Source organism: Gadus macrocephalus, chromosome 23 (genome assembly GCF_031168955.1).
Source record: "Gadus macrocephalus chromosome 23, ASM3116895v1".
NCBI lineage: Eukaryota > Metazoa > Chordata > Actinopteri > Gadiformes > Gadidae > Gadus > Gadus macrocephalus.
The window spans coordinates 17,588,442-17,604,614 of NC_082404.1; the positions used below are offsets into that span (position 1 = coordinate 17,588,442).

At 43.6% G+C, this 16,173-nt stretch overlaps 4 protein-coding genes across 5 annotated transcripts; all 4 read right to left on the reverse strand.

The window, feature by feature from the left end:
- Window positions 1-408: 408 nt before the first annotated feature.
- On the reverse strand, window positions 409-3,199 carry cops9 (COP9 signalosome subunit 9). Its single transcript, XM_060045216.1, has 3 exons — window positions 2,973-3,199; window positions 2,354-2,426; window positions 409-638 (listed from the first exon to the last, which is right to left on the reverse strand). The coding sequence occupies exons 1-3, from the start codon at window positions 3,033-3,035 to the stop codon at window positions 601-603; spliced, it is 174 nt and encodes a 57-aa protein (XP_059901199.1). The 5' UTR covers window positions 3,036-3,199; the 3' UTR covers window positions 409-600.
- A 339-nt stretch (window positions 3,200-3,538) lies between these two features.
- On the reverse strand, window positions 3,539-5,593 carry otos (otospiralin). 2 transcript variants are annotated; one of them, XM_060045178.1, is made up of 4 exons: window positions 5,500-5,593; window positions 5,127-5,188; window positions 4,521-4,547; window positions 3,539-4,217 (listed from the first exon to the last, which is right to left on the reverse strand). In XM_060045178.1, the coding sequence occupies exons 2-4, from the start codon at window positions 5,179-5,181 to the stop codon at window positions 4,030-4,032; spliced, it is 270 nt and encodes an 89-aa protein (XP_059901161.1). In that variant the 5' UTR covers window positions 5,182-5,188; window positions 5,500-5,593; the 3' UTR covers window positions 3,539-4,029. The 2 variants fall into 2 exon arrangements, with proteins under 2 accessions (XP_059901161.1, XP_059901162.1); XM_060045179.1 differs by having other exon boundaries at window positions 5,127-5,191; window positions 5,500-5,576.
- A 104-nt stretch (window positions 5,594-5,697) lies between these two features.
- apodb (apolipoprotein Db) lies at window positions 5,698-11,321 on the reverse strand. The gene is made up of 5 exons (XM_060045177.1): window positions 11,161-11,321; window positions 10,437-10,552; window positions 10,021-10,142; window positions 7,596-7,681; window positions 5,698-6,734 (listed from the first exon to the last, which is right to left on the reverse strand). Exons 2-5 carry the CDS (start codon window positions 10,548-10,550, stop codon window positions 6,505-6,507), a joined length of 552 nt encoding a protein of 183 aa, XP_059901160.1. The 5' UTR covers window positions 10,551-10,552; window positions 11,161-11,321; the 3' UTR covers window positions 5,698-6,504.
- A 549-nt stretch (window positions 11,322-11,870) lies between these two features.
- LOC132452836 (apolipoprotein D-like) lies at window positions 11,871-15,133 on the reverse strand. Its single transcript, XM_060045646.1, has 5 exons — window positions 15,111-15,133; window positions 13,875-13,990; window positions 13,608-13,738; window positions 13,221-13,312; window positions 11,871-12,657 (listed from the first exon to the last, which is right to left on the reverse strand). Exons 2-5 carry the CDS (start codon window positions 13,983-13,985, stop codon window positions 12,377-12,379), a joined length of 615 nt encoding a protein of 204 aa, XP_059901629.1. The 5' UTR covers window positions 13,986-13,990; window positions 15,111-15,133; the 3' UTR covers window positions 11,871-12,376.
- Between the last annotated feature and the right edge of the window lie 1,040 nt (window positions 15,134-16,173).

Here is a 16,173-nt window from a genome sequence, read left to right on the forward strand (position 1 = left end):
CAGGGGATTTCTGATCGGACCACATCCGGCGTCTCCAGATGTCAACACCCTTTATCTCTGCCGTTTCTTTTATACGCCTTTGTCGGCTCGGCACATTCTCCTGCCGAGTCCTGCCCAAGCGAAACACTAAGGGGTCAGCGTCCTCCGTGTGTGTGTGTGTGTGTGTGTGTGTGTGTGTGTGTGTGTGTGTGTGTGTAATTACATTCAGCTAACAGGTGTTGCGCCGCCGCTACGGCTAACCTGCAATCCTGTCCCGACGGAGGAGCGGATTCGAACACGAAAACGACATGAAGCATACTCATAATTTGCTCCCGAGCCGGAATGTGTGGGATCTCCAGAATTCAACAACACACCTGGTTCTCTCTGCTCTTCCTCTAAGAATAAAAAAGTTCGAAAAATACGAAAAGGTTAGAAAAAATTAATCTTTATTTCAGCAAAGTTGCGAACAAGGAGGTTTGGATAATCGTCGCTTTGTTTCATGGTTCTGAAAGCACACATAAACACAGACACAAAATGCACGACACACACACACACACACGTGTCGCGCACGCACGCACGCACACACAGGCCAGAGGCCGAGGTGCTTTTCTGATGGCGTCATCACTGTAGGTCGTCATCATCGAACAGGTCTTCGAAGTCTGCAGACGTGAGCAGAATACGACACACACACACACACACACACACACACACACACACACACACACACACACACACACACACACACACACACACACACACACACACACACACACACACACACACACACACACACACACACACACACGACACCACAGAAGAAAACAAAAAGTGACCAACGTTAATACCTTAACATCATAATCCACACCTTCTCATTTTACCTCCATAAACGACTGGGAATCCCCGGCAATCATCGCCCTGAACTCGGTCAGTTAGTGATACCCCCCACCCCCCCCCCCCCAGGATATTTCGCTGCATATCCTGTATGTGTACGTGACGAATAAAAACCTTTGAATCTTTGAAACGGTGCGAGCACTTAAGTGATGACCGACTGCCTTTCAACTCTACAGTGACTGACCAAATATCGCCTCACACTAAATCTCCACACCTGTGGTCAATCATCATGTCACCTGGGAGTGCTTCTACCCTGGCTTCACCTCAACCCATCTCCAGGTCGTCTGGTTTTCCTTCCATGTGATGCCGCCGGACAACAGTGGATTCTAGGGGAGTGTCTCCCTGGCGTTCTGCTGTCGTCTAACCTTTGGTCTTCTGTTCCACCTTTACCCGCCAACCTGCTCGTCTACCCTCCTGTTCGGTCAAAGCCAGGTTCCTCCAGCTCCGTGGCCTGCCTCAATGCCCTGTGCTTGGGTACCTCAGCTCTGACAGTGTGTGTGCGTGCGTGCGTGCGTGCGTGCGTGCGTGCGCGCGCATGTGTGTTTTAAAGTGTGGTCAAAGTGGCTGACTGGTAAAGTGTCCCGCAGGGTCTCGGGCTGAAAGCACCAATAAAACTCCCTTCAAACACACACACCTCCGTACCTCCCTCGTCTCTCGACCTCCCCTTTTCCCTCCCTTTTTCTCCCCCTAGCTCTCTCTCCTTTTCCCTACTCATTTCTATGTCTCTCTACCCCTCTCCCTCTCATTAGTGCTGTCTCTCTGTCCCTCTCTCACCCAGTAACGACCCATCTGTCTACGTGCAGCCATGTCTCCCCAACCCTCCCCCCTTCCTTTCTGTACATCTCCCCCATCTCTCTCTCTCTACACCCCCTCCATTACTTTTTTTGACCCATCAGCTCTTTTCTGGGTCATTAACGGCAGTGCCTCTTAGCTTCACTGCAGGACTGGAAAAACACACACACACACACACACAGTACAAGTTTGTTTGTGTATGAGTTTTCATGACCGAGGGGTTGGGGCATGCGTGTGTGTGTGTGTGCGTGTGTATGTGTGTGTGAGTGCTGGTTAAACATGAGCTGGTTATATTTGGGTTTACAGGCCTGGCTTGGGAGCATTAAGGGGTGTGTAAGTCCTTAGAAAAGGTTTGACTGGTGTTGACATATGTAGGCAACACAAAGAAATACCAAAAAAAAACTCTACACAACACATCATTATTTAGGATAAATTAATTAAATTGAGCAAACTTCAATTAAACCTTAACTGAACTGCACATTAACAAAATCATGGGTTACACTTTCTGGGCTCTTGCAGGTTTTAACAGTGTATCCAAATGTTTAAACGTTATGTAATAATGTAAATAGTTTAGTAGTCATTCTTTGCCATGTCTCTGAGAAGAGTAAATGTGAGAAAAAAAACCTCTAGTAACAAGGACTATGTGCGAGGAACAGATGTTGCAGAGTGGACAGAAAGAAATGTGGTTCACCGTTGAAGAAGTCGAGGTGCACTGCCTTCTCATTGGCAGCGAGGTCCATGAGCAGACCGCTGCTGCCCCCTGCCTGCAGGAGAGAGGTACAGCACACAGATTAAGACATCTCCTCGGCAAGATACAACATATCATACACTAAATATATATAATTCAAATACATCAAATGGACCTCATCTAATGACAGCATCCATTTCGTGTTGAATGAAGACTTTAGTATCTAGAAGGCTGTGTGCCTACACAGGCGTAACTCACTGTTGGAGACAGTCCACTGCGACTCAAACATTGCTAGTGACTAGGTCATTTTACAAGTGGGCTTTTCCTGTCTTCATCTGGGTTTATTGGGACAGCAAGAGGCAACCTCTAAGGCCTTTGGGGCCGTGGACCCCCAGACATTAGACCCCAGTGCAGAGATGAACTCAGTGGTCATTTTACACCAATACTAACCCTGATGTAAACATAGGAAAGGTCTGTTTGGAAACCCGAACCCACCACGCGTTTAGAGTATATAACGTTGATCAACGTACACGCAACGTGTGGTTGAATTGTTAAGAGACGATCGTTTTTATTTAATCTCGGAGCTTCAGTTTATGCATTGCTCAGCCTTAGATCAACGAACCTCTTCGAGGTCGACGTAGGGCCCTGCGCCCTCAGGGAACATCTCGTCCACCGCTGGTTTCATGGCGCCGTCCAGTTAATCCGGTGTGAGTACGGTTTAACTGTGTTTAGTTGATGCCGAGGAGGTTGATTCGGTCACTGTCAGAGAGCATAAACAAAGCGGCGCCGTTGGGTGTAACACTCAAATACCTCCGGCTGGATCCCGGTGCCCGACGCTGAGAGGACCGGTCCGCGGTGGATTCGGACCCTCGCATAATTTTCAATAGGCCTACCTCCTTTTTCTCGATTTTACATTCTCTCTTTTTTTTCTGTAACTTCGTTTTCCAAAGAAAAATATCGTCTCTCCATCACCTTTCTATTCCTTGGGCTCGATTTTTTATTTCACCCATAATCTTTCTACACCTAATATTTCACTTTTTATTTTATTTATCTCAATTTTCAAATTTTTCTCCTCCCCATCACTTTCCTATACCTATTTTTTTCTTTCAACTGTCCTCCAGCCAATAAGATCGTTTGAAAATTGTAGAAAAATTAGCTATAGAAAAGTTATGGAGAAAACACCACAAATGAAACTCCACAGAAAAGGTTTATTTCATAATGCATATGACACTATGGGAAATATATATATATTTTTAATCTATGCTAGATAAGTAACACTAATATGTATATAATGTCGTTGCATATAGGCCTATATGACACTGGAAAACATTGAAATGCTCAACTAACCACTATTTCAATAGTTGTATAGATATGGTTACATTGTAATACATCGTTTTTCTCTTTTTATTGAAGTCCTCCTACTCCTATCCTACGTTTAATTCATAAAGATAAATCTACTTCACTTAAATATTTAAACCATTACATTATTACATATATATTTTTACAAATAAAAACATCACAACCGACCATAACAGCCGTTGGGTTAACTTTCCACGTCATCGTCGTCCCCCCCCCCCCCCAACACACACACACAAACACACCCCTTCCCCTCTCCTCCTCCTCCTCCTCCTCCTCCTCCTCCTCCTCCTCCGTTCCTTCCTCAGTCCACGGGTCCGTGCTCAGTGCTCGTGCCCCTCGTTGGTCTCGTATCCCAGCGTGTCCCCGAGGTGCTGGTGCGCGAAGAAGGCGCGCGCCATCTCGTTGATCTGCTCGTACGCGCCGACGGACTTGAAGTACTCGACGTAGTTCCAGAAGTCGGAGGTGGAGTAGGGCCAATAGGGGACCGCCGGGGGCTCGTCGTACGGAACTTTAGGTCCAAGTCGACAAAAACGTGCAAACAGACAGACAGAAAGGGTTGTAACAATCACAAAGGATTGTGTTCATAAGTTTATGATTCATAGTGATGCTAGCAAATAGGCCCTGCATTTTTTTTATTTTGTATTATTATACCACTTACAATAACAATTCTACTACTAGTACTAATACTACTACAATAGTATTTCACGTTTTGATGTTTGGCAACAAAAATAATAGTCCATCATTAGATATCAGATATATTTAGTAAGACTTGTGAGTGATAGTGTGGAAGTTAGATTCAGAGTGGTTGTACCTCCTTCTGGTACGATGACTCTAGCCTCTGTAGAGAGAGGAGAGAGATATTTAACATTCCTCAGTATCCCTGCTGCCTTCGGTATACAAAGACGGGATTGAAAGTCCGGAAAACTGTCTCTCCCAGAGGAGTCCGCAATACCCGGTTCTTCCTCAAATATTATTACTTACACACACACACACACACACACATAAATTAACTCGCACACACATAGTGAATTGGTTAGTGTGTGTGTGTGTGCGTGTGTGTGTGTGTGTGTGTGTGGGTAGAAGGAATACATTACACAAACAGGTACAGAGTGTTCTTTGTGCACATTTAGCATAAAAAACACTCTTCAATATGCTTTAAGTCAATGTGTTTCCAAAAACAGCATTATATAAATACTCTGCTATATTACCATCATGAACTCACTCACTCATCTCACTCAATCAAAATTAATTTAAACAATCCGAAATGATCCTATAATAATCCCAAAAAAACAATGATTTACTTTAACCTAAACGACTAAAATTAATATCTTCATAATCATTTAATCATATTGAAATACTGGGGCAACGTTCATATCATTCTGTATCGAAAGTTTTTGTATTTGGCATTAAAACTCACCGCAGAGGCATCCGATGGCACAGAGGAGTGCTGCGAGACAAAACAAAAACTTCATTGTGCACCTGCTGGCCCAGAAACACAAAAATAACGACATGATCAGCAAAGTGTTCAATCAATACATGCCCACGTTAAATACTTATATCGGTATGCCATCAGTTCCAAGTTGTTAAGAATGTTTTGGTGTTGTTCAGGTAAGGCAAATAAAAAAACGATATAAATTACATTTAAAATTATACACACAATATTAAACCCAACAAAACCTGAAAAAATTATCGTGAGTTAGAAGTGAGAGCAGATATGTCTCTGAGTCACATCTGTGTTCATGCCGTTAATATTCTTAATGCATCGTATGGAAGGGTTCGGTTGTCTTTACCGTGTCAGGTCTTCTCAGGGCAGGCTGGGGCAGCAGGTCTGGTGGCGTCTGGAGGTGGATGTGAGGTTCAGGTTTTGGGAGGTGGGTCCATGGTCTCTCTCTACTTCTCTCGCTCCCTCTCTCGCTCTCTCATTTCTCTCACTTCCACTCATTTATCAATCAATCCCACTCTCTCTTTCGAAGAAATAACGCGCAGAAGACGGTATAGGATATTTTATTTTAAATTGTTCATATTCAATTGAAGATTAGTGAAAATGTGATACTATATATAAGTCAAATCGTAATAGGAGGTATATGATTGTTGCAAAGTTCTAGCAAAGCGCTGCCATTGAATTATCAAAGGCTAATGGAAAGTCAGAAAATGATGAACAAAATATTAAGAGGAAATAGCCCAGGGATGCTCCCTGGGCTATTGACCGATTTCATCACATAAAGAAAGTATATACTTAACCAATCACCTATTCAAAGCCGTTCGCTATATGATAATAGATATTACCATGTGATAACATGTTTGGGCTGGTTTTACTACGCATACATAGATTTAGCGGTTGGAACACAAAATGTGACGATTATCATGACAACCTAAACCAAATACATGAGAAAATATAGAAAAGGGCATTCAAGTTGGAATAAACCGGTCCAGGATGTGTGTGTGCACGTGTGTGTGTGTGTGTGTGTGTGTGTGTGTGTGTGTGTGTGTGTGTGTGTGTGTGTGTGTGTGTGTGTGTGTGTGTGTGTGTGTGTGTGTGTGTGTGTGTGTGTGCGTGTGTGCGTGTGTGTGTCAGTACGTCTGTGTATCTGTGCGTGTATGTTTATGTCTGTGTGTGTCTCTGTCTGTGTGTGTGTCAGTCTGTGTGTGTCTCTGTCTGTCTGTCTGTCTGTCTGTCTGTCTGTCTGTCTGTCTGTCTGTCTGTCTGTCTGTCTGTCTGTCTTTCTGTGTCTGTGTGTCTGTGTATGCATGTGTATCCATATGCATGTGTGTGTGTGTGTGTGCCCCTGTTCCTCCTAGTCCTTGCAGCCCAGCTGGTCGGTGGGCTTCATGCGGTACACGTCCACGCCCTCTCCCGCCAGCAGCTGCTTGGCATACTGCACGGTCTGGGGCTGCACGAAGCGCGAGCGGCTCAGGATCCAGGCGAAGTCGATGTGGAACAGGTGCAGGACGTCCGTGCACGAGTACACCACCGCCACAGTGCTGTAGTCCGTGGTCAGCACCCAGTACGGGGCGTACGGCGTGACTGGGGAGGGGCGAAGGGGAAGGGGAGGGACACAGAGGAGGAGGAAGAGGAGGTGACGTGAGCAACTTCACGGGATGGGGAGGATAGGGTGCGTTTGTGTGATGCGTCACGCACACGCAAAATGATTGTCAGGTTTTTTTGTTTGTCTGCCTATGTAAAGCACACACACACACTAAAACACACACACACACACACACACACACACACACACACACACACACACACACGACAACCAGTTTAGCTGGATTTACCTATGATATGGAAACGGCGTCGTCTGGCACACCTCCAGCAGATCGACCGATAGACTCGCTTGACTAGTTTTGAGTTATTATGGCTGACATTTCAACTATGCCTTAAACAACAACAATGCACTCTCAGTTGAACTCTATTCCCTTTACATTGCCAGTAGACTAGTGATGAGTGATGAGTGATGGGTTGATTTGTTATGGGTGGTGGGTTGATGGATGATGGGTGATGGGTTGATGCGTGATGCATGATGCGTGATGCGTGATGCGTGATAAATGATGCGTGATGCGTGATGCGTGATGCGTGATGCGTGATGCGTGATGCGTGATGCGTGATGCGTGATGCGTGATGCGTGATGCGTGATGCGTGATGCGTGATGCGTGATGAGTGATGAGTGATGTGTGATGGGTGATGGGTTGATTTGTTATGGGTTCTGGGTTGATGGGTTGATGGGTTCTGGGTTGATGCGTGATGCGTGATGCGTGATGTGTGATGTGTGATGCGTGATGCGTGATGACGGGTGACGTGTGATGTGGTGATGGGTGGTGAGTGATGGGTGATGTTTGATGAGTGATGGGTGATCACGTGGCGGAGGTGCACGGAGCGGGGGCTTACAGTAGGAGAAGCTGACCTTCAGCCTGGCCGGTTCTCTGGGGTCCGGGATCACTGCCGTGCCCTCCACTGTCCGGAACTTCTGCTTACTGAGCGAGCGAGAGAGAGAGAGAGATAAAGAACAGAGAGAGAGAGAGAGAGAGAGAGAGAGAGAGAGAGAGAGAGAGAGAGAGAGAGAGAGAGAGAGAGAGAGAGAGAGAGAGAGAGAGAGAACAGAGAGAGAGAGAGAGAGAGAGAGAACAGAGAGAGATAAAGAACACAGAGAGAGAGAGAGAGAGAGAGAGAGAGAGAGAGAGAGAGAGAGAGAGAGAGAGAGAGAGAGAGAGAGAGAGAGATAAAGAACACAGAGAGAGAGAGAGAACACACAGAGAGAGAGAGAGAGAGAGAGAGAGAGAGGAGAGAGAGAGAGAGAGAGAGAGAGAGAGAGAGAGAGAGAGAGAGAGAGAGAGAGAGAGAGAGAGAGAGAGAGAGAGAGAGAGAGAGATGAACAATATACTTAATTAATAATGATTGGATTACCTATTTTTCCCTTTAGGTGTAGAGCTGTACTCTTATATTATCTAAATGGTTAATGATGAAGTTTAATTCTTCACTTAAGGAATAATGTGTAGTCAGGACTATGTAAGCCACTACATTATGACATTCCCACATTCCCATCAAGACAACGACACAACAAGAGATAGAAAGCAAATACCGGTTGAATACACCGGATATAAATTCTTTTTTTAAATGCTTTGTCCAGTTTCATGAATTAATGTACCAACAGTAGGTGGATGTCACATTCTTTTTAGAATGCATAACGAAATAATGGAGAGAGACAGAGACGGAGACAGAGAGAGAATAGCTGTTTGTTTCCCCAGTCAGGTGATTTCTATAGAATCAGCCAAATATCCCACAGACATTTCATTGTCCCTCTCTCTACTGGGAACTCGAACAGTCACCGCACGACAGACTGAAGCACAGTTTTTAAAACAAAAACCCCCAGTCATCAGCCAAACCCAGAGATATTGGTTCATTTGTTTCCCACAGAGCTTTTGGGGTGATAGTCCAATGTGTAGAATGTTGGTGTATTTTAGTGTCTCTCTGTTGTTCACATTTCTAGTCTAGGGACAGGCCAGGGCCTCTCTTACTGATATAAGGTGTTCCTCAACATTCTGCCATTGTTATGTTTCAACAAGGTTGAACCGACCTGGTCCTCCGGGACATAGCCAGGGCCAGATACCTTATCAATGCTGAGAGTGCGTCTGTTTTCGTGTTATTCATATATCCCCTTTTTGTATAATACTCGTCCCAACCCTTTGGTTTGACGAGAAGAGGGTTCGACAGCCAAGGAACAAGTCATCAACCACCGGGTCCACTATAGATTATTCAACCTAAGTCTGTATCTCGCTGTGTTACATCCTGGAATAAACCATCTATTCGACCCTCTAATCCAACCGGTCAAGCTGCTTTGATTTCGACTTCAAGAATTACTACTACGACTGAAAATACACAACGCAGAGTCTGTCCGAACAGTTTAGAAATAAGCTGAAGTCTAACAAATGGTAACCGTGTACCCTGGGAAAGATGCCCCTAACTGCTCCTTAATGACATGCATCTTCGAGACGATGAATTTAAATTAGTTTGTGCTGAATTGTTTTCATTGTCATTTTTTCTTGTGTGATTTGCATGCATAAGATTAAAGCTTGTATGACCAAAGTAGTACCTTGCAGCACTCATGAACACTGCATGTAAACAGAGAGAGTGGAGAGAGAACATGACAGGAAGAAAAAGAGAGATATAATATCATTATCTGATATTAAGCGCATACTTCTTTACTGTATAAACACGTTAACATTTTAATATTATATTGTATTTCTGACTATCGTATTTATTGTAGGCTTCTTATGGTTGATTCTTCTTTTAGTTTTTGTAGTCTGGCAAAGCAAATGAACTGATACCACGTCTTGTGCGTTTGGGCCGAACGTCCAGACGGATCCGGTGTTTTCGGTGGCCGAAAACACACTTTTCTTAAACCAGGTCCGAGGGTGAATCAGACATGAACGGCCCTATGCGTTTTCGTGTTTGGATTCGTGTGGACGCCTGATACGCAAACGATGACGTCGTCGCCTTCCTACCAGGCATTAGAACATTAGAGTTCCGTCTAAATTGGTTTGTTTGATTTGTATTATTTTTGTACTTTCTACTCAATCTAAAAGGTTTAAAAACTGCTTTCTCCACCTCGTCTTCTTCTTTTATTGGTGGAAAACCAGCGGCACACAGTGGCCTTGAACATGTACTACAGAGTTTCTACAGCTAGGCGCGTTTCCGCAATGAGTCTGCCTTTACGAAGATATTCCTAAAACACATTAAAGGAAAACGGAGGGGAAAAGATAGTTAAACGGATGTGTCTGAGTGACGCGCTGTAAAGGGTTGTGATGAGACTTACTAGAACTGAGAGTTGAGCACCTGAATGGTCCCGTCAGGGCGCGTGTTGTAGTTGGCCTCGATGCACTTGCCCCTCTCGAAGGACGCCGGCAGCTTCTCGATCTCGTACCAGGTGCCGAGGTACTGCGGACCGCACCCACGTTCAGCATCAACAGCGTTTATATCACGGCTTTCTATAGTAACACGATCTATCTGCTAATGTGTTACGGTAATCATGCAGCTTTTGTTCCAAAATAGTGGAGGGAAATATTTGATGACACATCTGTTACAGTTAGCAATCAAAGCAGTTCAACAACTTATTGTTAAGCTCACACATTTAAGATGTAGGTAAGCGTGTGTGTGTGTGTGTGTGTGTGTGTGTGTGTGTGTGTGTGTGTGTGTGTGTGTGTGTGTGTGTGTGTGTGTGTGTGTGTGTACCTTCTCAATGTTGAAGTTGGGCTGGATCTTAGGGTCAGGGCAGGCGCCCCAGTGGTAGGACTGGGAGGAGACCAGTGGCAGCACCAGTAAAATGAGAAACGCTGCTGACGTCATAGCTTCACAGGCCCAGGAAGAAGAGAAATTGTGATTACATAAAATCAGTACATAACATTGCATAACATTAAAATAACAGCATATCAGTCAGATGTAGAGGCTAATGATACCATCACATCACAAACGCGCATAGAAAACACAACACAGAGATTTTTTGAAAATGATTTTAAAACATTTAGCCTGATTTTGACCGGGCAAGGACCGTACGTGAGAGATCTGAACTCTTTGACATCTGGGTTGGAATTCTCTTTGTTTCGACCTCTGTGTCGCTCAACTCGTTTTTCGGGATTTCAAGTTGGGGTTCTATCTGTAGGCCTACCCTAACTAGCTCTGTTAATTGTATAATGGCGTTGCAGATCAAATTATTCTGAGAACTACAGGATTAACTCGGTAAGAGCTACAAATTAATATGTAACATAGGCTTTTGAAAAAAGATATCAAAAATAAAGAAAATATAACAAAATGTTACGTTAAATGTTACATAAAACACTGCTTACGGATCACATATTTCAGATTCAAACTCGCCTTAACAACCTGCAGTCTATGTTGACAGTCTAAACAACCACAAAATGGCAAAGACCTAACATGTTTTTTTTATATTTTCACCAACCTCCAGCCGTCAGGAACCGTCCAAGAGGGGCAGGCTTAATAAAAGGGTCAGGGTCGTTATTCGGAGGCAATCCAAGACGAAGCGCGCTGACGCTGCTGCTGCAAACAAACAGAGCGCAAGTGTAGAAGATGCACGCGTGTCTGTGCGCACTCAAGTCAGCACTGTGCCAGAAATTAGCGAAAGCGCTGTCATATGTGCATTCCGTGACAACATCGTCCCCTTTCTGCTAGACGAGTTTTGGAACTCGGCCACTGGCGGCGTTCCAAATCCTATACTTTTTATTTTTACTTGAAGGGTTACACACACACACACACACACACACACACACACACACACACACACACACACACACACACACACACACACACACACACACACACACACACACACGCCATACTGCAACTACCCTTACATAGTACTGTTGGACAGTGCGTACACAGAAGGGCATCTGTGCGTGCGTGTGTGTGTGCGTGTGTGTGCGTGTGTGTGTGTGTGTGTGCGTGTGTGCGCGCGTGTGTGTGTAGGTGTGTGTCCATCTAGCATACAACTATGGATAACAAAAATAACATACAAAAAAAAACTCAAAATAATTGCTTCATAATCATTTATTTGAAATCTCTTTCATATATATATATATATATATATATATATATATATATATATATATAATCTAAATAATTGCTTCATAATCATTTATTTGAAATCTCTTTCATATATATATTAGTGCTGTCAGATAAACGCTTTATTAACGGCCTTAACGCAAACCAATTTTAACAGCGTGAATTTTTTTATCGCTCGATTAACACTTTTTTTTTTTCTTTTTTTTCTTTGGCTCAAAACAAAGAAGCAGTAGCCTGACTGCTATGTTCAAGGCAGAATGTTTGTATGTTCATCGTTTAATTGCACTATAGGCTTTTTTTTTTGTATCATCCTGTTTTGATCAGTATATGCCAATGTTCTTATCAATAAAAAAACATTTGCAAAAAGGCAAGCCGATGCACTTCTCCACGTTGATAAGAGCATTAAAATGAGAAAAATTAATGGGTCAAAGAAATCAAGGGATATTTAGCATAGAAAAAAATAATCGTGAGTTAACTATGACATTAATGTGATTAATCGCGATTAAATATTTTAATCCCTTGACAGCACTAATATATATATATATATTCAAGTATCAGTTCCCTAAAGATTTGAGTGACCGATCAAAGCGATGAGGTTAACTCAGAGTCGTCTCCTCCAACTCCTCCGACGACTCAGACGACTCAGACAGCGGGTCACAGTCGGTGTGGTCTGCCCGGGTCATTAGGCTGACGTCGATGCCCTGGCCCTCCAACAGCTCCAGGGCCTCGCCCACCATCCGGCTGGGCAGGGTGCGCTCGCGGGACATGACCCAAGCCATCTCGATGTAGGCCATGTCAAAGATGTCCTTGCAGGTGTAGAGCACGGCCATATTGGTGTAGTCTGTCTCCAACAACCATATCTCACCGGTGTGCATCGCTGAGGAAATGAGGAGGAGGAGGAGGAGGAGGAAGAGGAAGAGAAGGAGGGGGAGGAGGAGGAGGAGAAGGGGGGCAGGAGAGAAGATTAATACATGAGGCAGGGTCGGAGATGCTAGAGAGCAGTATTTATGAAAGGCGATGGGTGAGAAGAATCTTCTCACCCATCGCCATCTGTGCTAACTAGCATCTTCTCAGAAAATGCTAGTTAGCACAAGGAACGGATGAAAATATGCTAGTTAGCACAAGGAACGGATGAAAATATGCTAATTAGCACAAGGAACGGATGAGAAGATGCTAGTTAGCACAAGGAACGGATGAAAATATGCTAGTTAGCACAAGGAACGGATGAAAAGATGCTAGTTAGCACAAGGAACGGATGAGAAGATGCTACTTAGCACAAGGAATGGATGAGAAGATGCTAGTTAGCTTTGTTAGCACTTTCAAAATAAATACAGAACACAAATCTATGACTCAATGTTGAAGATATACAGACAGACAGAACAAGGAGAAGCAATACTTCTGAGAGGATGGAATATACAGTATGTGTATTCATCACCATACATGCATTCAAGGATTCAGACTCAATTTTCACGTGGAGCTCCATCTTGGCCGCCTCCTCCCTGCCTTCGTAGATCAAACCCTCCGTCCATTTGCTGGTTTAGTGAGAGGTACAATAAATTAAGACCAACTTGCAAGTCAGGGGACACATTTTCAAACGTATGAAGTGGATACACAATTGTACATGAGAGAGAGAGAGAGAGAGAGAGAGAGAGAGAAGAGAGAGAGAGAGAGAGAGAGAGAGAGAGAGAGAGAGAGAGAGAGAGAGAGAGAGAGAGAGAGAGAGAGAGAGACAGAGAGAGAGAGAGAGAGAGAGAGAGGAAATGAGGCAGTGACAGAGACAGAGAGACGGAGAGAGCGTGAGAGAGAGAGAGAGAGACCTAGACTCACGGATGGGGGGTTATGGTGAGGAGCACAGAGTTGTCCATCTGCCGAACAAAGGTACTTGAGCTGCACCTATGCCCTGAGTTCTCTGAATTCCTCCGCGGCATCTTCATTATCGGATACCACCGTCCTAGGAACTACAGTATATATACAAATATAAACATACATACAGGTACAGTACATACATATGTATATATACAGTACTCACACTCCCACACACAGAAAGACAGACGGACAGACACGCAAACGCACGCGTCGCACGCGGCATGTCACCTGGTCCATGCTGAAGTTGGCCTTCACATCGGGAGAGGGGCAGCGCCCAGACCCCATGTACTGAGAGGCCACCAGAGGGAGCGCCAGCAGGAGGACGAAGCAGGGAGACATGCTTCCTTCAGAGAGCGGGAGAACACCAATCAGGCCACACGTAGTCCCTCACTTCACCGATTAGCAGTGTGTCCTCACTATCATCCGGAACAACATACAGTGAATTGAAGCTTTATCTATCGGTGTGCAGGCCTGAGGAAAAGTGATCCATCCCTGGCGTTAAAGGCACCCAGTGCAACTTTCAAGGCTTAAAAATAAACATTCAATTTCTAGTCTTTTTTACACGTAGTAAGTTTCAATAACTCCATACCATTACATACCGACATTTAAGCAGCAAAGATGAGACGTCGCTGTGTGGTGAGAACTGATACAAAATCGATAACAACAACAATGCCGCCATTTTCTTTATTTTTTGTAACCTACAATAAATAAAGCAGGCTTCCAGTCAATGGAAAAATGGCTTCTCCCCACCGGCGATTGTTGTTGTTTACGATTTTCTATCAGTTCTCACCACACAACAACGTCTCATCTTTGCTGCTTAAATGTCGATATGTAATGGTATGGAGTTATTGAAACTTACTACGTGTAAAAAAGACTAGAAATTGAATGTTTATTTTTCATTGAATGTTTACATAAAGTTGCACTGGGTGCCTTTAAGGGTTCTCATTTATTCATTAAAATAGAACACGCTGACCTTCGGGACAAAACACTCAAAAGAGAACCAAATATTTGAAAGGAAAACAAATATAGATTTATTTTCCGTGGATCGGACTTGGTGTTCCCAGCCACCGCCCCTCAGCTGCAGAGCATCCAGAATAACATCACAAGTTTAAACGTCATTATAAACTTCACAGGGAAGAGTTGTTAAATATGATCTAAGGATCAACCATTTACTGCCAGGAAACAAGTTTCATTTAGTTTCAACATCTGGACTCTGAAGCGATAACTGCATATTAAGATAAAATATATATTTTTATAACTTATTGGGAAAGGGAAAACAGAAGGCAATGTAGGGATTCAAACCACAAAATCAATCTAATCAAATAAACGGGGAATAAATAATGTATATTTTTGCAGAAAATATGTGAGTAAAGAAGCTGATATTCGAGAAGAGCTGAGGTTATGAACTATTGTTCTAGATCACCAGATTCGTAATGTCGTCTCTGAAAGGATAAACCAGCTCACCTGTTTCCGCTGAGTTCCCCAACGCGTTAATCTGGGGTTTGAGACAGGGTTGGGAAGGCTATCTTGTGTTTTGGTTTATGCCAGAGGTTCCTTTTATTACAGTGAACTGTAAAATGAGACGTTTCAGACAATAATTTATGAAGACACGCCCATAGACACACAACTGCTCACTCTCTCTCACAAAAAACGGTTAGAAACGATATATTACATTGTGGATGTCATCAATCTGGTTCCACATTAATTGTGGTCTTGTCCTAAATAAATCTTTAATCTTAAATATCCCACATAGTTAAACGTACTTGAGGGTTGAGATAACTAGAAGTAGAAGAGGACGAAAAACACTGGCAAAAAAAAGGTTTGAAAAAAAGTACAGAAACATAAATTACAGTGCAACAAAATCAGGTGGTGAATGTTGGAATTGTGAGTGCACCTACCACAGCCAGGGGGCACTTTGATATTAATATGTCCTTATGATTTGTGTTGGTTGTTTATCAAATGGAGCCAAGTAACGGACGGGCTTAAAGGAGACATATTATGGTGTTTTCCCGACAAGTAAACATAGTATAGGAGTTCCAGAAAACATGTTTTTGAAGCTGTTTGCTGGAAATAGCTTTTTGGAAAAAAAATCTCGCCTACAGGCTACCGCTATTCCCCTCTGTCTCAGTCCCTTCAGAATGCGCTGTTTCTGGTGTCTGTAGCTTTAATGCAAATGAGCTGCTGCCCATTGACCAATGAGCTGCCAGAGTGAACCACAGCATGGAGGAGAAGGGATTGTTGCCGTGTGCGGACTCCTGGAGATCTATATCGATATAATATAATTTAATATTATATAATAATAATATCATATAATATATTGGTATTTATATAATATATCTCATATCACAGCCAAAAGCTATGTGCGCCTCGGATGATATTATGAATCATAAAGATTGCGTCTGGCGTCTATAGTACTTCCACAACAAGTAAAGACTCGTAGTGGGGGATATCTCGGCCATGGTTGAGAGGAATTGGGGGAAAGGAACTTTGGCCTTGACTCTCTGAAGTCCATGAACCGCGACATGGA

Coding starts and splice junctions, on each gene's coding strand:
- cops9 (XM_060045216.1), bottom strand. CDS start 3,035: ATGAAACCAGCGGTGGACGAGATGTTCCCTGAGGGCGCAGGGCCCTAC. Junction 2,427..2,972: donor CCTACGTCGACCTCGAAGAG/GTTCGTTGATCT, acceptor TCTCTCCTGCAG/GCAGGGGGCAGCAGCGGTCT. Junction 639..2,353: donor GCACCTCGACTTCTTCAACG/GTGAACCACATT, acceptor TCACGTCTGCAG/ACTTCGAAGACCTGTTCGAT.
- otos (XM_060045178.1), bottom strand. CDS start 5,181: ATGAAGTTTTTGTTTTGTCTCGCAGCACTCCTCTGTGCCATCGGATGC. Junction 4,548..5,126: donor TGCCATCGGATGCCTCTGCG/GTGAGTTTTAAT, acceptor CTCTCTCTACAG/AGGCTAGAGTCATCGTACCA. Junction 4,218..4,520: donor AGTCATCGTACCAGAAGGAG/GTACAACCACTC, acceptor TTGGACCTAAAG/TTCCGTACGACGAGCCCCCG.
- apodb (XM_060045177.1), bottom strand. CDS start 10,550: ATGACGTCAGCAGCGTTTCTCATTTTACTGGTGCTGCCACTGGTCTCC. Junction 7,682..10,020: donor GTGCTCAACTCTCAGTTCTA/GTAAGTCTCATC, acceptor TCGCTCGCTCAG/TAAGCAGAAGTTCCGGACAG. Junction 6,735..7,595: donor GAAGGTCAGCTTCTCCTACT/GTAAGCCCCCGC, acceptor GCCCCTCCCCAG/TCACGCCGTACGCCCCGTAC.
- LOC132452836 (XM_060045646.1), bottom strand. CDS start 13,985: ATGTCTCCCTGCTTCGTCCTCCTGCTGGCGCTCCCTCTGGTGGCCTCT. Junction 13,313..13,607: donor CTCACCATAACCCCCCATCC/GTGAGTCTAGGT, acceptor TCACTAAACCAG/CAAATGGACGGAGGGTTTGA. Junction 12,658..13,220: donor GTCTGAATCCTTGAATGCAT/GTATGGTGATGA, acceptor TCATTTCCTCAG/CGATGCACACCGGTGAGATA.